Source organism: Lineus longissimus, chromosome 1 (genome assembly GCF_910592395.1).
Source record: "Lineus longissimus chromosome 1, tnLinLong1.2, whole genome shotgun sequence".
In the NCBI taxonomy this organism is placed as follows: domain Eukaryota; kingdom Metazoa; phylum Nemertea; class Pilidiophora; order Heteronemertea; family Lineidae; genus Lineus; species Lineus longissimus.
Window position 1 is genome coordinate 11,369,357 of NC_088308.1, and position 19,767 is coordinate 11,389,123.

The window sequence follows — 19,767 nt, forward strand, 5'->3', positions numbered from 1 at the left end:
GCTCCCTGCTTCGGCGATTCTGTTATGATCAGGCGAAAATTCAGACTGAATGAAAATCGCAGGCGAAAAAAATAATCGTGCCTAATTCGCTCTCACCAACCATCGGAACGAAGCGAATATAACATGTGTTGTAGTATGCGAATTCCCACATCAGCTGATAGCAGACCGAACAATAAACACAAACTGGAATTCCCAGTAAACCTGACTCCAGTAATCATATACATCACATCTATCCACGAGGAGCTACTCAAATTTGGCACAGAGGTTTGAGGTTCTTAGTATTATGGTATGTATTCCGAAGGATTGTGGCGGAATGTACCGAATCATACAGCTAATCATAGTTAGGCTTATGTTTCCGAGTCTCAGCCAACCAATCAAGATCGTTGTAGTATCCGTTCATCCTAAACAGCGTCCACCAGCGTTCACCAGGTTTAAAGTCGGGTATAAAGTCATCAAAATAAAATTTTGTGCCCATAAACGTAAGCGAAAATCGGACAAGCATGCAAGAGCCACCAATTTCGTAAAATCGCTCCATTATCGCCTGGAGCGATTTTTGGGGCGAAATCGAAGAATAGGCGCGATTGTGGGCGAATTTCGTATCTGACATACCGGCGATTTCATATTATCGCCTCGCATTCGCCGGTCGATTTTCGGACAGATTTCGCAGGCGAAATACTGTAGGGTGAATTTCGCCGGCGAATATCGCGTGCGGACTTTGGACGTGATCCCTAAAATAAAGTAAAATATGCCAATTAAGCCACACCAATTTAATTGTTAGTTTAACGGATGTTTTGTCATGAAAAGGTGGATGATGAGGGCAAAATCAAAATAAAATTAGAACCGTTTTCTGTTGCTACATTCAACATTCCTCCTGAAAACACCATATTAGGAATTATTATGGTTTTGAAAAGCAGAATTTAAGACCTTTTTTTTGTGCAGTTGCTTCTATTTTGTTGTAAAATTCTTTATACATGTCAGTCTGTCTTTGTTGTCCAAATCTGCATTTTCTTTTTATATTCTGATGGATCACCTCATGCAAAAATTATTTCATTTGAAGAAGGCACAGTTTGGGGCATGAGGGAGGAATAAACAATTATTGGTTTGCAGATTTTTGTGCATGAGGGAAATCCTTTAAACTAACAATTAAATTGGTGTGGCCTTAGAAGTATACAAAATTAGCAACGGATGTTCCGGCAGGGCTAAAATAAGTTTAAACTGGAATTTGATGGTGTTGTTTAAACAGATTTTTTCATTTCAGGCCCCTGGTTATAACCAGACATCACCACCAGTTTCGCAACAATCACAGTTTGGAAATCAGCCAGCGACGTCACAGTTTGGGAATCAGCCAGCGGCGTCACAGTTCGGGAATCAGCCAGCGACATCACAGTTTGGGAATCAACCAGCGACGTCACAGTTTGGGAATCGGCCAATTACATCACAGTTTGGAAGCCAACCAGCAGCACCAGCATTCAATCAGTCGTCAAGTATGGGGAACATCCCGCTTCCTCCTCCTAGTCAAATGAATCACCAGGGCCCTGGTACAATGCCAGGGCAGGTGCCACCACAAGGTGCCCCCAGGCCGCAATACCAGGGCCAGCACCAAAATCAAAATGCAGGCAGCAATGTGATGGGAAACAGCGTCATGGGCAACCTGAATGCAAATTTCAACAGAATGTCTTTTCAGGTAAGAAAAGTTTAGAGTGGGGGAAAATCAGGCCCTGGAGCAAACAATTTTTGATTCATGGTCATGATTTGAGTTATTCTGGGTAATTTGTTGTGATTGGTTGTTTTTGTCTCTTTATGAGGAAAGTACTGGAGATAGTCAGGTCCTGTGCCTTTTTATGTTGAACTTCAATTTGATGCTTTGTATTGACACTTTAATATAAGCAAGGAAGATTGCGTGTGTTCAGATTCCGTTGAATTACAGGTAGCAGTCCAATCTTGTATAGTATACATTTTGTTGAGACTCTGCATGTTTTGCTAAAAAACTTATTAAAGTCATTTAACTGTTTAATTTTCAGCATGGGGATACCAGAGCTATGAATCTATTACAAGAAAAGAATATCCTCCCGAACGAACCAGTGGAACCCCCACCAATTCGGTTACCAAATGACAACAGGAAGGTGAACTGTTCACCTGAGTAAGTAATGGTCATTAAATTTTTGTTTCTAGCTGTGCAATTGCTTGTTATTAGAGGATAAGGAAGCTGATATGGTAAGCTAACTATGTCTAACGATGACCGCAAACAGGCAGCGGTTCTGGAATAATTTTCCAGCATTTGAAGGTGGTGGCGCAGATGAGGGTATTTGATAAGTGTTCTAGATGAGGCCACGTGTCTTTATTTCTTGGTTTACGGGACCGACCGACTTGCTTTTTTGGGATTTTGGAAAAAAAATAAAATCTGAAAATCATCGATTTTTTATTTTGTTTTCCGCCCCACCCATCATAATTAGATAAAATAATGAGAAATAAAATAAAATCCACTGTATAGAGCAGTGTGATAACCAATGTTTGTGCACTTTCACAACTTATCAGCCATCTAGATGAGGGAAATAGCCCCGACTAAGACATTGCGCCTTGTTCTGAAAAAAAGTGAACTTTGATTCCAGCAGTATTTGGGTAATTTTATTTCTTCCGATCATACATAGCTATTTGGGTTATTTTTATTTTTAATTTTATTTCGACCACCCGACCATACATTTTTAAAAGCTCTTCCCGTGGACCAAGAAATAAAAAACATGTGGCCTGATGTTGAACAAAAAATTCAACACCTACTGAAATTTTGATAAGGATGAAATGGGGTCATTTCTCTAAATAATGCATGTGACACTATGTCTTGAAACAATCATCTTGTGATTTCACTTGCAACCTAATATTTTTCGAAACACGACATCATCTGAATCATCTGAAGTGATGGATAATAAAGACATGACATTCTGTACATTTTGACATCATTTGGGAAGGAAAAGAATTGTGAATGTTGCTTTTACAAAGTTTTTGTTCTCTGTGCTCTGTCAAGAATTGATCAAGATGACTATTCCGCCTCCTTATCAAAATACCACTTTACTGTTAAATCTCCATTTCCGTTTCCAGTATATTTCGGTGTACACTGAATGCCATACCACAGACGCAAGCAATACTAAACAAGGCTAGATTACCTTTAGGAATTTTAATACACCCATTTAAAGATTTATCAGTAAGTACAATTTTATAACTTGATATGATATAATTTGCCTGTTTCCAGATTCCTCATAATAGATGACATGCATCTTTTGGATATTCATCCAAATCGGCTGATTTTGTCATTGTTTTTGTAATAGGCAGAATTGCACCTGTCAGGGAGGCTACTGTTAATAGAGTGATTGATATTCGTGATCGCTTTATTTTCAAACATAAAACTTTTGAGAATTTCAACTCTAATGCACTAACCATTGAATTTCGGCAGCTAACGTGGAATTTACATGTAATCTACACCAAATGAAAGGAGCAATTTTGCAAATTTTTGGCTTTGAGAACATAACCCAGTTTACAGTATAAAAAAATGATTCCCCATTGTAATTGGCGGTTCATTTGTCGGGAAAGACTATAGAAAGCCAAAATGGTTCCCGTTGTAATAGGCAATTCACTCTAGCAGAATATAGAATGCCAAAATGATTTCCTATTGTAATGGGCAATCGGCACCACCTGGGAAAGGCTGCAGAAAGCCATTGGGAAAGGCTATACTAATACTACTACTAAGACCCATGACCTAAGGTCGTAGGGGCACCATGGCAGCTGGCAGCAGTGATGCATGCCAAAGTAGATCTGCTTTCGGCTTTCCAGATAAGTTGAGATGTTTCGATGCCGGTCCACTCTTTGATGTTATCCATCCAAGTTTTCCTTGGTCTCCCTCGCTTCCTCCCTCCAGCGACAGTGCCTTGCAAGCGAGTCATGTCGGCATGCATGGCCAAGCCAGTTGAGCTTCCGGCTTAGGAAGCTAAAATGATTTGCTACTGTAAGATGCAATAGCACCAGATAGGGAGGCTATTGAAAGCCGAAATTCTTCACCATTGTAATGGGCAATAGCACACAAGTATTAAACAGGCTTCTGAAAGTTAAAATAAACCAGCTCCAAACGAGAGAAAGTAGCTCGAAAGACAGAATTCTATAAAGAAATCCTTCTGTTCGATTTTCTTGCCATCTGTTATTTGCATTCCTTTCATCTGTTCCTTCTTTCAGCAGTTACCCGTTATACAGTCTAGTGTAATAGTCAGATGCAGGACTTGTAGGACGTATATTAACCCTTTTGTAGTATTTGTTGATCAGCGGAGGTGGAAATGCAACTTGTGTTACAGAGTAAATGAATGTAAGTATTATCGATAATCAATTAGTATCATCAATGTCAGGGTTCTTGTCAGCTGTGCCGTAAAAGGGTAATTGATACCCAAATATAATTCTTGAGTTGGAGCTTAAATAATTCGTTTGAATTTTTTTTGTGAATTTCCTGTATGAAAGGTCAAAGATTGAAATGATTTGAAACAGCCTCAACCAGGGCCGTATTTGGCACGGGGCAGGAGGGCGACTGCCTCTCCCTCCCCCCCCCTCCCAGAGAGCCTACTGTCCCCCAAGAACCAAACGTTAAATACAGCCCTGTCAACTGAAAGTGGAATATATTATTTCCTCCTCCTGTGCATGTATGCATGTTTTGTAATTTGTTTATTTATAATTTAATAGTTCTCACATTATTTCTTTTCTGTATCAATTTGTACTAATCCCTTTTGATTTTTTGTTTGTCTTGTTATTTCTTCCCTGAGAATATTAACAGATCCATTGACATCCGTTTATTTGACCCACATTCATTACGAGCTTTTTTTTTTATTGCGACTTCCTTACAAATGACTTTACACAAAAATTCTCCCATCTGCTATGTTCTCATAAAAAGTACGCAAATCTATGTTCCTGTATTTCGGGGTGATGACTCTAGCCATATTTTGAACCATAAGTTATGGTAACTTTATGAGTAAACTTTCCCCAAGATGGCATAACTGTTCTATCATGGGGAAGGTTTACTCATAAAGTTGAGGGAGCCAAGGGAAGGTCTAAAAAGTTAAGTATATAAAGGACAGTTGTATAATGTGCCAGTTAGTCTTTGTCTGTGGTATGGGTTGAGAAGCAGCTGATCTTTTCTGGAAATACAAGTGAATGGACTGTGAATATCACCCTTTGCTTTTCAGGCCCGGACGACTTCCAATTTGACCCCATTAGCAAAACATATGGAGCGCCAACGCGACGGCCCGAGTTTAAGTCTGCGACGATTGAATACATAGCCCCAAGCCAGTACATGGTATGTGAAGTTTAATAGGCAGTAGGGCCTAAAATTTAACGTTCTGTGTTTCAGTACCAGATGAATTCCAGTTTGATCCGGTGAGCAAATCGTACGGGGATCCGCAGCGGCGACCAGAAATTAAGTCGGCCACTATAGAATTTATTGCTCCGTCGGAGTATATGGTATGTCGATCTTTTGTGATTGTGGGTCAAGTGGTGATTTGTCTTCACATTTTGTCTTTAGTGGTGGGCGTGGACTTTCATTGTCGTTTCCTTCACTTCATAGTATTGTCTTCTGTCTTAACCCTATTATGGCAAGAGCCGATTGCATCAGTCTAACTTCGGCTGCTGTATTGCCAGGGCCGATTGGTTGGCCCAAACTCAATTCCCAAATCTCTTCTTTTGACATGATACAGTGCCAAATTTGTTGGTTTGAAAGTAAGAGCAGACTTTGACCAACTGTTGTCTCGATGTGGATGTATCATGCTGGTATCTTGTGTGCCAATGGGTTAATGACTCCTGCCATAATTAGGGTTAACTATTGTATTGCCACTTATATGTACATCATATACGGGCAATACCCCTATTGCCTCCTTTATGGTTAACATACATTGTAGTAATAGTAAATGTATTGAGCTCTCTAGTAAATGTAGGTTTCTTGTCTCTCACTGTGTTATTTTAAAATCTTTAGGTACCCAGCATATCAATTCACCCCTGTTGACATATGAAATAAACAATTATACCTGCCATGCTTTGAAATAAATATTAAGGATGTTTGAGCAGGGTGTTACAAGTCAGATAGACAGTTAACCTTGCATATACCAGACCATTCTTTTCTCATATATTGTTAAACCATTGGTCCTAACATGCAGGTGCAACAGTACTCTTGGCCATATTAGTTCGGTCAAATCTCACAAATCACAGAGTTTTAGTTCCAAAGCAACTCACATTCCCATCAGTTGTATCCAGTGTTGTTTATCAAAATGCAAACATGCATGCTTACACCTAGTTCTGCCCTTATAAAAGAATTGATGTTGACAAAATGTAAAAAAGAATTTCCTTGGCCAGTTCATTGCTTCTAGGACAGTTCAATGCATACATCAATCAATTGGTAAAAGAATTGGTTTTTGGGGTAACAACAATTCATGATTTGAAAAATATTCAGAACCGTGCCATTTTACCGTGACGCAGACCGACACTTTTGCCTCATATTTGCCTTAGAAGTTTAGGGTGTGAGTCCGTGGTCATTCCAATTTTTTTTTAAAAAGGCCTTTTACACTTGTCAGATGGGAGGTTTGTTCTATCTGTTGTCTTCAATTGCCAACTAAGAAACCCTGCAGAGATGGACGGTATCCCATAGTGGACTAGCAATCCAGGGCCATAGCTAGTGGGGGGAAGGAGGGGCTGGGCATTACCCCCTCCCCAGAAGTCATAGAAAATGTGTTTTTCATTGTGATTTTGGCCAAAAAAATTCGTGAGATGCTCATTTTGGCCCCCAGACCAGCTAGCTACACCCCATGCACTCCTACAGGCCAGCATGTAGGTGGCTTTGCCCTTAACTGATAACTATATCCATAAACATAATCATGCTACAACATTTGTTTTCTGGATTTTATGCATTCCTTCCCCAATACTACATTGCTATTCTTTATTTGATTGCAGCTCCGGCCTCCTCAGCCTGCCGTCTATCTATTCCTGTTGGACGTGTCATTCAATGCTGTACAGTCAGGTGAGCTTATCTCTCTTTCATTGTGATGGAAAAGGTCTACACTAGAAATAGCAAAAAGTGGCAAAGTTTTTTGAAAACAAAAACGCCATGTCAATGGCGTTGACTCTTGTGAAAACATTTGAAAGGACTTTTTTTAGCATAACCACATGAAATTAGGTCAATATCTTGGTTTCATTAGCTCACCTCTTAGCAGAGGCGAGCTTATCCCATACCGTGGCGTCCGTCGTCCGTCGTCGTCGTCGTCCGTCGTCCGTTAGCAGGGCACGTTTCGTAACTGTTAGAGCTATTGAGTTGAAACTTGGTACACATGTACCCTTATGTAATGACACCTTGGAGACCAAGTTTCGGTCCGATTCGTTTCATGGTTTGGCCACCAGGGGGCCAAACGTTAAAAGTGAAAATATGCAATATCTCCCTTAATAGTAGTCGGGAAATTTTGAAAAAATATGGTAGGTACTTCTAGCAAAGGTGCATCATATATCCTCCGGGTTTTTGATTTGACCTCCTTTTCAAGGTCACAGAGGTCAAATGGTGTAAATTGGCCGTTAGGATGTAACAATGGCACGTTTCTAAACTGCAATGACTATTGATACCAAATTTGGTACACATTTACCCCTTAGTCAGGTGATCTCAGGGACCGAAGTTTGGTCCAATATGATTCACCACTTGACCACCAGGGGGCAAAATCCCAAAACCTTAAAAATGTGATTATTCCTTAACCTCTTGCCCGATTGCCACCAATTTGATATCATGGGTACATCTAACCAATATACAGTATATGTCACACGGGTTTTTAATTTGACCTTCTTGTCAAGGTCACAGAGGTCAAATGGTGTAAATTCGCCGTCAGGCCGTAACTATGGCACGTTTCTTAACTGCAATGACTATTGATCACAAATTAAGTACACATGTACCCCTTGGTCAGGTGATCTCAGGTACCGAAGTTTGGTGCGATCTGATTTGCCGTTTGGCCTCCAGGGAGGGGGCCAAATCCTAAATTCTTCAAAATGCCATTATTCCTAGTAATGACTTGCCCGATTGGCACCAATTTTATATCATAGGTACATCTAATTCTAACAACCATTCAATGTGTCACCCGGGTCTTCTTTGATTTGACCTACTTTTCAAGGTCACAGAGGTCGAATGTACTGTAAATTGGCCATTTTGGGGAAATTGTAATTGCTTGGACCTACATCAAACCTAACACTACATGACACAATACCATGCTCTTTATCCATCTTTCCTCCACATGAGGTGAGCACAATGGCCCTGGCCATTTCATTTTAGAAGTTAAAAGATGTGAAAATCCTGAGCCATTTATTGTCTGTGTGATAAAAATGGCAATTTCTGTGGCACAAAAGTCTTGCAAGAAGCCCTGGCCTCTCCATTTGTCTTTCTAGATGTCTCGACCAGTCTGTTGCCTTCAAAATGAACGTTTTACTGTAAATTCCACTCCAGCGACCTTCTCTTTCTTTCGTGATGATATCAATAAAAACATCAAATCCTGTTTTCAGGCTACCTGTCCATTTTCTGCCAGTCCTTACTGGAGGAGTTAGATCGACTACCGGGTGATTCTAGAACACAGATCGGATTCTTAACATTTGATTCAGCAGTCCATTTCTATAACCTAGCTGAAGGACTCTCACAGCCACAGATGCTGATTGTGTCTGATTTAGAAGGTAAATTGCAGTTTATTTTTCTGAAATGTTATTTGGGGTGTAAATTTTATTTCACAGAAAAAAATCCAAGCTATGTCAACAGTAACTACTAATATCTGTCACTGATACTTATTGTTTGCCAGTTTTTTAACTATCAACATGAACACTTTTTATACGCCAGCTCCGGAGCATATTATGGTATGGCCCTCGGTGTCCGTCTGTCCGTTAACTTTTCATTGTCCACGCGATTACTGAAATTCTACATCATGTATATTCACCAAACCTGGTTTGCAGGGCACTAGTATAGGCCCCAAGAAGCCTATTGATTTGGAGGTCAAAAGGTCAAAGGTCACGAAGACCTGTTTTCATTTTCTGCTTACCTTCGCTTAGCTACACCTAGGCGGCGCCCCTATACAGCCTCTGCCTTGTGTGAGCCGCCATAATCAGTACTTTTTCCTCGGCACATTGTTGCACACTTTTCCGAGTTTTTCTACGTTGTTTTCGCCAAATTTTGGTCGATCCTACGTTTGAGGACACCTTCGGGAAGCTTATTATCTCTAGGAGACGGGTGAGATCGTTCTTTTACCATCCTCCCTCGATTTCTGCTTTTGGAGCGTGCTTTTTCTGCCGTCTCCCAAGAAATTTTTTCTCCGTTTTCCCGGGCTATTGGTCACGTGACCGTTCGTTTTTATACTTTTGTGGTTTTTCTGTTAGAAATTTCGGCTTAATGACATCGTTATTGCCGTCCTTTCTTTCTTCTTTGGGTGTTCCACCCTTTGTTTTGGACCTCCTGCCCTTCAGGGCGGGTTTCCGAGGTCCGTTTACGGGTGTATCGTGTATTCATAGTCCCCGGCCCGGTTCTTCCCCGTGTCGGGGTGCGGGTAGTTCCGCCCAAATTGGGCCGGACCCTTTCGCCCCTGGGATGCCTTCCTCTTCTCCCGGCACCGCCGGCAAGAAGATGAAGAAGGTGAGGAGAGGAGCACGGCCCTCAAAGGGAAGGGGGTCTTTGACTCCCTCTCCCTTGCCCTCCTCACGGACCCCGCTAAGCGGCGAGGTCCACGGGGCTCTGGGGGGGTTTCGACCCCTCCCGACCCCTCCCCCCAGGCCGGGCACCCCTCTTTTGGGGGTGTGCCCCCTGGGGAGGCCTTGGGTTTGAGTGTTGGTGACCCTGATGCAGGGACACTCCCCAGGGTTAGCCCTGCCCCCTTTCCAGGGGGCAGGGCCCATATTCATAAAAGTTCTTAACTTAAGTGCCAAAAAGTCCTAAGTTGTCCACTTGCCTAAGTCCCCTACCTAAAATGAGATTCATAAACCTGCTCAGTGCCCCACTTGGCCAGGTTGACCGCTTAAGTTTGAGTGCACCACTTATCTTTCTTGAAAAGACATTCCCAGGTACCCGTGTCACATTTCTTGTGGATTTGCGCTTGTTGTAACTGCATTGTTCATTGATCATGGGCATTCAAATGTGCATTCTGTAGGGCCTACACCATAGGAGATACAGATTAACAGGCAGACGAGACACATTTAGACAAAGTGCATGTACTTGCTCGTTAATTATGGGGAGGAAACCGAACTTTTCTGATGCGGAAAAAATCCGCCTCATTGAGGCGTACGATGCTCGGAAAGGGTTACTAGTGGGGAAGTTTTCGTCAAATGTTTCATCGAGGCGCAAACATGATGCTTGGCTTGAAATAACAGATAACGTAAATAGTCGAAATCCGCATGTTGTGCGAGAAATGACAGAACTACAGAAAAAGTGGCAGAATCTGACATCAGCTATGAAGGACGAATATAGGGAATACAAAAAAGCGCTAGGAAAGACAGGTTAGTAAATAACTGATTTTATTTCATTGAATACCTTTTCTATGCCAACTCTGCACACTCTCGCTATCCTAAAATTATGTATGTACATACATACAAACATAAAAACCATCGGCAAATTACCCGGTACTCTTATATGTGATGTCGTGAAAATTAAGATAAAAAATACCCCTTGATAAATGATCATAAATGAACACATTTTATGCTGAAAATCAAAATGGTGCCACAGGAATAACAATACATGACCGATTTCAAATTCATTTCAGGTGGTGGACCCCCTCCTAAGGAACCGTCGATAATTTCACAGAAAGTTGCAGCTGTTATTGGCGAAGATGATCCATCCGTATATGGTATAGATGGCGGCTTTGATAGCGGTGCACCGAAACCTAAAATCGCTACATCAGTAAATACTGTCCCGCGCCTGAATATCACCCACAGCGTTGCAACCAACGACAGGTATGTGCAAAACGATTTTACACAGCAACTAATTCAATCAAACTTTAACATTTAGCCCATCTGCTTGAAATTAAGCATTATCGTTAGTAAAGTAAATGCATTTTCTTTCAGTTCTTTCAGCGAGAATGAGGAAGAGAATCAAACTGAGTCTTTTCTTCAAGAACCCAAGATGCGGACACAAAAACGAAAAGCTTCATCATCCCTTGGTTGTGCCTCGGCAGCCCTCGCCAGTACCTCAACTAAATTCCAAAGATTGGTGCAGCCTTCTCCTGTGAGGTCTTCATTGCCTAATCCTTGCCCACCGCTTCCCAAGAACACTGAAAAGGATAAAACCCTAAAGAATTTAGGAAATACGGACGAGATGGTAGTACTGCAGAAAGAACTGCTTGCTTCTGAGAAGGAAAGATGTGCGCTCGAGATGGATAAGCTTAAACTTGAAAAGGAAAAATTGGTTCTAGAAATTAAATTGTTGAAAATGAAAACAAGTAAGATGGAGAAGGAGATGGAAAATGCTTCTGTAAATTCATTTCAGGCAAACGATGAAAACATATTTACACAGTTGTAAATATTTGTCAAAAACCTTTGAAAACAAATAAATTGTGTGTATGAGCATATAATAGATACGTATTTGTTACACTTACTTGCCTTAGAAATGTTGCTGGACAATGTGATCTCTTGTAGCAGTTCCATTTACACCTGCAAATGCTACGATATTCCCTTCATCGTTCCCATCCTCATCGGGTTGTGGCCGATGTTCGATATCATCCATGTCTGCTGGATCGAAATCCGGTAGAGCTTTGTTGATAGCAATGTTTTGCAACATTGCACACGCAGTAATGATTGCACATGCTTTCTCCGGTGTATAACGCAGTTTTCCATGCAGACAGTGGAATCGCCTTTTCCATTGACCGATGCCCCTTTCAACCAAACACCGAGTTTTCTTGTGAGACCGATTGTATCGTCGTTGCCCGGGGGTGTTAGGGTTCAAAAATGGCGTCATCAGCCAAGGACGCAATGGATACCCACTGTCACCAAGGATGACCTCATCTCCTTGCCAACGTCTCATAATGTCGGTTACGGCGCTTTCTCGGAGCACAACGGAGTCATGGGTGCTACCGGGCCATCTAGCCACAACATTCATAAACCTAAAATGTGCATCAAAAACAACCTGTACATTGATGGAATACCAGTTTTTCCTGTTTACATATCTCCACTCATGAAACGAAGGTCCTAGAATCCAAATATGCGTTCCATCGACCACACCGATAACACCGGGAAATCGAGCTATCTCGTAAAAATCTGCAGATAATTGAGGTGTGTCCTCTTGTCTCGGAAATTTGATGATGTGTTTTAGAGAATTGTTCAGTGTGGTTGTTACCTCCGCGATCACTCGACTCATGGTTGGCTGCGAAATGTGGACAGTATCACCAGTAACCTGTTGGAATGATCCGCAAGCATAAAACCGAAGAGTCGCAAGCAACTTCAACTCAGCAGGCAGCGCGTAATTCCTCCTAGTTTTCGATTCTAGGTCATCCCTCACAAGATCAATCAATTGAAGAATTGTCTGCCGATCAAACCGATATCGCTGGTACAATTCCAAGTCATTGTAAGCGTCCAGTGGATGCAGCCGATCACGAAAAACCCTTTCCCTGCGAATTGCACGTCTGTGTGCAAATGCATGTTGCCAAGCTAACATCAACGCAGCCATCTCCGTTGAGCACCGTGCACAAAATGAACTGAAAGAACCAGTCCACTTAGAGCGGGACTTAGAGTTAAGACTGCTCCAGAGGTGTCTCAAATCTAAGACTCGATTTGAGTGGTCCACTTGACTTAAGTATGTTTACGAATATGACTTATTTTAAGTAAGTACCCCACTTAAACTTAAGATGCATATTAGGTGCCCCACTTTGACTTAAGTTGCTTTATGAATATGGGCCCAGGGCTCCGGGTGGGACTCTGGACGTTTTACGTCCCGATCCCCCCCGCCGACGCCCCCTCCTGTCATGGGTTGGTTGGTGAGCAGCGTCGCCCCGGTGAGCCGCCTGTTATTTCAGGTGTGCTCTCCCGTCCCCCTCAGGGGTTTGCGACAGGGTTGCGGCCGCTGCCCTTGCCGGCGGCAGCTGGCTCTGCCAGCGCCACGGTTGAGTCCACGGCCACTCCGGGATCTGCCACCCCTTCGCTTTGGGGCGGGCTCGTCCGTCCGACCCTCACGGTGATCGACCGGGCATTTTACAGCCACGTCTTCTTGGTCCCCAAGAAGTCGGGGAAGTGGAGACTGGTCATCGACCTGTCCACCTTGAATCGGTTCCTCCGGGTCCCCAGCTTCAAGATGGAGACAACCAGGTCAGTAGCGGTCGCGGTGCAGCCCAATGATTGGGCTATCTCTCTGGACCTTCAGGACGCGTATTTACACGTCCCGGTCCATCCAGAGTTTCAGCCCTTCCTTCGTTTTTTCTTCGAAGGAAATGTTTATCAGTTTCAGGCCCTTCCTTTCGGCCTGGCTTCTGCTCCGCTGATTTTCACAACAGTCGACAAGGCGTTTGCCGCGCCTTTTCACGCCATGGGCTTAAAGCTCCATTGCTATCTCGACGACTGGCTGCTACGGCACCAGGCTCATCGCCGTCTGGGAAAGCAGGTAAAGTTTCTGCTCGTCACAACCGGACAGGCAGGGTGGTTGATAAATTGGGACAAATCCGAGCTGGACGCAGCTCAGGATTATGTCTTCGTGGGGGTGCGATTTCGCACACGAGAGGGCCTGATGCCCCCCCTCCGGACCGAATTCACAAGATTCGGTCCTTGGTCGATATTTTTCGCCGTCAGGACAGCGCCACAGCCCGACAGTTTCTGTCGCTGCTGGGGCTGCTCAATTCGGCAGCGGACCAGGTTCCTTTCGGCCGCCTGTATATGCGCCCACTCCAGCTCCTCCTGCTGTCGAGTTGGCGTCCATTCACGGACTCCCTCGACCAGCGGATATTTATCCCGGGGTCTCTCCTGGGGGAGGTGTGGAGTTTCTGGGGTTCGGAGACGGAGCTCCTCCGCGGAGTGCAGCTCAGCCCTCCGTCGCCCCAGATGTCCCTGTTCACGGACACCTCCCTTTATGGTTGGGGCGCCCATTTGAACGAAGGGGATCTGACCACCAAGGGCACGTGGTCAGAGGAGGATGTGCGTCTCTCGATCAATATCCTCGAGATGCAGGCTGTCATCCTGGCCGTGAGGGCCTTCACGTCTCATCTGAGGGGTCACAGGGTTTCTCTTTTCTCCGACAATTCGACGGTGGTCGCTTATATTCGGAAACAGGGGGGGACGAGATCCGACACATTGTGCCGTCTCACTTGGGAGCTCCTGCAGCTTTGTCGCCGCTTGGATATCCAGCTCCTCCCCCGTCACATCCCCGGCAAGAGAAATATCTTGGCCGATGCCCTTTCCAGGTCGGACCATCTGGTCCAGACAGAGTGGACCCTCCATCGCGAGGTGGTCTCTCGTCTGGGGGCCCTGTGGGATGCTCCGGTCGTGGACTTGTTTGCGACTCGGTTGAACAAGAGGTTCCCCCTGTACTACTCACCCCTCCCGGACGGGGAGGCCTTGGGAGTGGACAGCCTGTCGGCCTCCTGGGACGGCCTCAATGCTTATGCATACCTGCCAACCCCTCTGTTGCTACCGGTACTCAACAAGGTGGCCAGTTCACGGGTCAGACTTTGTCTGATAGCACCGTGCTGGCCGAACCAGGCCTGGTTCCCGGTTCTGCTGGAACTGCTGACGGATCACCCCCGCCGCCTGCCGGCGTGGGACCGTCTGCTTTATCACCCGATCGACCGGGTCTATCATCAAGATCCTTCTTTTTACAGGCTTCACGCCTGGAGGCTGTCGGGTATTTCCTCCGAGAGAGAGGCTTTTCGGAAGACGTTATCCGTAAAGTCGCCCAACCTCAGAGACAGTCTACCCTTGATTCATACGATAGCAAGTGGGCTGTCTTTCGAGACTGGTGTCGGGAGCACGGAGTTTCTCCGGTCGCTCCCTCTCTTCCCAACTTCCTCGACTTTTTGAATTTTCTATTCTCGGTCCGGAAGTTTTCGGTTCAGGGAGTGAAAGGTTATCGCTCCGCCGTTTCGGTCACCTTAAAGCTGACTGAATCGTGGCAACCGTCTTGGGATGACGCTGTTTCATCGTTGCTTCGCAATATGTCTTGGAGTGTCCTCGCTCCATTCAGCTCTCTCCCAAGTGGGACCTCTCGGTGGTCTTAAGGACTCTCATGAAATTTCCATTTGAACCCATGCATCAGGCAGATTTTAAACATCTGACCTTTAAGACCGTTTTCCTGGTGGCTTTGGCCACGGCACAGCGGCGGTCTGAGCTCCATGCTTTAGCCTTTGATAAATTGGCTTTCACTGAGAGGGGCGCGGTCCTAGAATTTGTCCCAGGCTTTCTGGCTAAAAACCAGGCGCTGCACACCTCCAGGCGCCCGGTTTTTATATCCTCGTTATCCGCTACGGTCTCTAGAGACCTCCCGGACAGAACTCTCTGTCCTGTTCGGGCATTGAAGTTCTATTCTAATAAGACTAAGGAGCCTGCTGTTCGCCTAGGCAGGAAGCGCCTCTTTTTGTCTTATAGAGAGGGGTTTACTAGGGAGATAGCTGCAGCCACGGTCGCCAGATGGTTAGTGGCCACCATCCGGATGGCTTATTCTATGACACTCGGTTCTCCAGAGCTTCGTCGCCTAGGCGCCATTACGGCCCACGAGATTCGGGCCATTTCTACTTCGTGGGCCGAGTATAAGGGAGTGGCGCTGAACGAGGTTTAAGATGCGGCTACGTGGAGTTCTCACTCTACATTCTCCCAGTATTATATGCGCGATTGTTCCAGGTTAACAGACGGTATGCTGTCTCTTGATCCAGTTGTCGCTGCTCAGCACGTGGTCTAGGTGTTTCCCTACCTAGACCACTCGTCGATTTTCTCTCCTGCTGGCTGTCTTGTCCTCCCTCCTTTTTAAGCAGGGGGGGGGGGGGTTGTTCTATAGACTGTCGCCGGGTCTTCGGGCCCGCGCGTTCGCCCTGTCCAGCTGTCCTAGGGTTCAGCCGCCTAGGACTTTTGAGAGTTAGTCAGTGAGGCTGCTCCATGTTATTCTGGGGCGTGCTCTCCTTCTTGTAAAAAAAAATAATAATAAATTTTTTTCCACATTGTGTCTCTTGACGATATGTGCTGAGCTCATACCGTGTTGAGGTGGTTTTGTCCCCGTCTAGGAGGGGATGGGTTTTCCCAGTTATGCTTCCCTTTGTTGTCAAAGGGCCTGTTGACCTCTAGCCCGGGTTTTCCCCAAGCATTCTTTCTCTGGGTCCCCTGGTCTCACCCGTTGGGTTCTGCTGCGCAGCTTGGAGACAGTTCACTTCACTACATGGTAAGTCACCGTTTACCCTCCTTCCTTTGGTTGTTGGTATTCGATGCAAAAGTCTGACCTGGGTAGAGTATGAACGACATAAAATTTCCATTTCCTGTGGAAATGTCATTTTATTAGTTCATACCTACCCAGGTCAGACTACCCGCTCTGCCTGTCCCCACAGCAACGGGACTTACTCGGTGCGCTCGAGTAATAAGTACTGATTATGGCAGCTCACACGAGGCAGAGGCTGTATAGGGGCGCCGCCTAGGTGTAGCTAAGCGAACTAGCTAAGAGATTTCTATTATAAATAGATTATTTCTTCCTCGGGTGTGTCCGAATGGAGTACACATGCAAAAGTCTGACCTGGGTAGGTATGAACTAATAAAATGACATTTCCACAGGAAATAGAAATGCGCTCGCTCTGCTTAGCTCTTGTTGAAATAGGTATGGTTGAACCTCCGCAAATGAGTGATTTCTATCTCTTGTGACATTTGCAGGGACAACATGACGATTGCGATTTTGGCAACCAGTCGCTTAAAGCAATTAATCATCATGTTGACGTCACTGCGTCAAAAATCGCAGCAACATAAACTGCTACTTTCTTTAGCACTTTCGTCTGTGAGGGCATCTGGAGTATGAATCATGGCAGGGTTAGGGTAATAGGTGATAATAACAAGTCCAATTGGTTTCTTCTTACAGAGATTTTCCTTCCCAGTCCCGACAGCCTGCTTGTCAATCTGAGTGAGAGTAAAGACCTGATAGCTGATCTACTGAACACGCTGCCACAACAATTTGAACACAGCAAGGACACAGGCAGTGCCCTTGGAGCTGCTTTACAAGCTGCACATAAACTCATGGTAAGAATTTGTGAACGATTGTCAATTGTTTGGCTACTTATCAAATGATATGCAGTAGGAAATTGTTCATCAGAATCAAAGCAACATTTTATACTGCCACTGCCTCAGTGAATTGACTGCATCTTTTCGACCAAACCATTTGTTTACTAAGTGTAAACTGCAAAGAATTGTTGAACTCTGTCGCTGTCATACCCGGTAAATATTTACCGCACTGCTCTCAATTCAATGGATTGGTATGCTAATTTTTTCAGACAACAACTGGAGGTCGAGTGACAGTTGTACAGACTGTTTTGCCAAGTTCAGGTCCTGGTGCTTTAAAATGTCGCGAAGAGACGAGTCCGACAACTGGCAAGAATGTCCCTCATCTTGGACCAGCTACAGATTTTTACAAGAAGTTAGCATTGGATTGTTCTGGGCAACAGATAGCTGTCGATCAGTTCTTGCTGACAAATTCTTATGTCGACATTGCAACACTGTGTTAGTATATTTACTTTTTAAATCCTCTGCACGACAACATCTGTTTAACGGACACTTATCAGGATGTAGCCAAAATCTACAAAATACTGACTATTCAAAAATTCTTCAGCTGATTTGCTGACATACCAACTCGAATATCCCTATGGTGCAAATGTTCACTAAATGGCACTCTTACTTGTAGGAATCCACTTCAAACCAATTAGACACAGACAACTTTCAAATTGATTCACAGCAATCTACGTTCTTAGCGCTTTGCATCGTAGATCGCTATGGCAACTATCTGGTCCTGCCCAGAGCAAAGTGGTTTTAAAACTGCCAGCAATAATTGAATGAATCTTTAATATTCTAATTTCAGCATGTGCATCAAAATATTCCGGGGGGACTGTACACTACTACCCATCATTCCATGCTCAGCATTTGCCTGGTCAAGCAGAAAGATTTGAGACGGATCTAAAACGATACTTCTCCAGGAAGATTGGCTTCGAAGCTGTCATGAGAATTAGGTGTTCAAGGGGTAAGAAGATGCCAATGAATGTTTTTTCTTGGTTAATTATTATTTTCTCCTTTTGGAGATTGATAACTTATATCAAATCATATTATGATAACCGGCTTGGTAACCCTGTTGGATTTTTGCCTGAGGTATCTAGCCCACCAGAAGCAACTGTCCACATGTGTGTGATCTTTTACTTGCCCTGGCATAGACACTCTCAAAGTCGTTAGGAAGAGCAAGGAATTTTGGTTCCTTCAAAAGTACATAAAGTGTGCTATTCAAGTGAGTTTATCAGTGAGATAACAGCTATGGTGCTTAAGAAGTAAATCGTTTTGAATAGCACTCTATAAATAGGCCACGTGTATCAAAAATAAAATCAAAAGAGTTTTTTTTTATTCATGGAAGTGTACATCTTTCTGTCGGATATAATTCACTTTTTGAATATCACCTCTTTCAATCGTTTCATTATTCCAGGTCTCAGTATTCACACGTTTCATGGGAACTTCTTTGTGAGGTCGACAGATCTGTTGTCTTTACCCAACATCAACCCGGATGCAGGTTTTGGTATGCAGATGTCCATTGAAGATCCATTGACGGACGGTTCGACCGTGTGCTTCCAGGCTGCGCTGCTTTACACATCTAGTAAGGGTATGTCATCACTTAGCATGTACTATTGTACTGCTTTCTGTGGCGTTCAGCATTTTGAATATATTTCCTAGAAGAGTTTGAAAAAGGGAGTGATGTTTCAGACGCTTTTCATTCAATGTTTAAACTGAGCCTTTTAACACAAGTTTAGTTTTGAAATGACCACTTATTAAAAGGTTGGATTTCATTCCGTCCCAAGTCATCTTTTTTTCTTCATCTATATCATCATTATAGTATGATCATGATCTTCAAAGATTTTTCCTTGCATCTTCTAAAATATGTGTGAAACGCTTTTCATTTGAAAATGTTAATCCTGTAAAATGTGTTCTTACATTGTATCTTGTTGTCCTCAAATTGGTTGGTCTCGTTGATTTTCTGCTAAATATTCCATTCCCTGCTGATATAAGTATACTTTTAACTGTGGCAAGGATTATAAATCTAAAATCATTTCTGCATTGCCAAGCCTCTCTTATGATATATTAGGTTCAGTTCCTCAAAAGATTACATTGTATCTTATTGTCCTCAAATTGGTTAGTCTCGTTGATTTTCTCCTAAATATTCCATTCCCTGCTGATATAAGTATACTTTTAACTGTGGCAAGGATTATAAATCTAAAATCATTTCTGCATTGCCAAGCCTCTCTTATGATATATTAGGTTCAGTTCCTCAAAAGATTACATTGTATCTTATTGTCCTCAAATTTGTTAGTCTCGTTGATTTTCTCCTAAATATTCCATTCCCTGCTGATATAAGTATACTTTTAACTGTGGCGAGGATTATAAATCTAAAATCATTTCTGCATTGCCAAGCCTCTCTTATGATATATTAGGTTCAGTTCCTCAAAAGATTACATTGTATCTTATTGTCCTCAAATTGGTTAGTCTCGTTGATTTTCTCCTAAATATTCCATTCCCTGCTGATATAAGTACACTTTTAACTGTGTCAAGGATTATAAA

At 43.6% G+C, this 19,767-nt stretch overlaps 2 protein-coding genes across 6 annotated transcripts in view; both read left to right on the plus strand.

The window, feature by feature from the left end:
- The window catches only part of LOC135488196 (protein transport protein Sec24A-like), a 48,226-nt gene that overhangs the window by 12,545 nt on the left and 15,914 nt on the right, over window positions 1-19,767 (plus strand). For 2 of the 5 annotated variants that reach the window (XM_064772693.1, XM_064772722.1), the window contains 11 exons: window positions 1,259-1,684; window positions 2,022-2,140; window positions 3,094-3,196; window positions 4,219-4,345; window positions 5,378-5,487; window positions 6,967-7,033; window positions 8,548-8,712; window positions 17,042-17,199; window positions 17,451-17,676; window positions 18,032-18,190; window positions 18,641-18,814. In XM_064772693.1, coding sequence (XP_064628763.1) covers window positions 1,259-1,684; window positions 2,022-2,140; window positions 3,094-3,196; window positions 4,219-4,345; window positions 5,378-5,487; window positions 6,967-7,033; window positions 8,548-8,712; window positions 17,042-17,199; window positions 17,451-17,676; window positions 18,032-18,190; window positions 18,641-18,814 — 1,834 coding nt within the window. Of the gene's footprint in view, window positions 1-1,258; window positions 1,685-2,021; window positions 2,141-3,093; window positions 3,197-4,218; window positions 4,346-5,213; window positions 5,324-5,377; window positions 5,488-6,966; window positions 7,034-8,547; window positions 8,713-17,041; window positions 17,200-17,450; window positions 17,677-18,031; window positions 18,191-18,640; window positions 18,815-19,767 lie in introns of all 5 variants that reach the window. The other 3 variants (XM_064772700.1, XM_064772715.1, XM_064772707.1) reach the window with 3 other exon arrangements.
- On the plus strand, window positions 9,922-12,903 carry LOC135487385 (uncharacterized). The gene is made up of 3 exons (XM_064771408.1): window positions 9,922-10,515; window positions 10,779-10,968; window positions 11,080-12,903. The coding sequence occupies exons 1-3, from the start codon at window positions 10,248-10,250 to the stop codon at window positions 11,531-11,533; spliced, it is 912 nt and encodes a 303-aa protein (XP_064627478.1). The 5' UTR covers window positions 9,922-10,247; the 3' UTR covers window positions 11,534-12,903.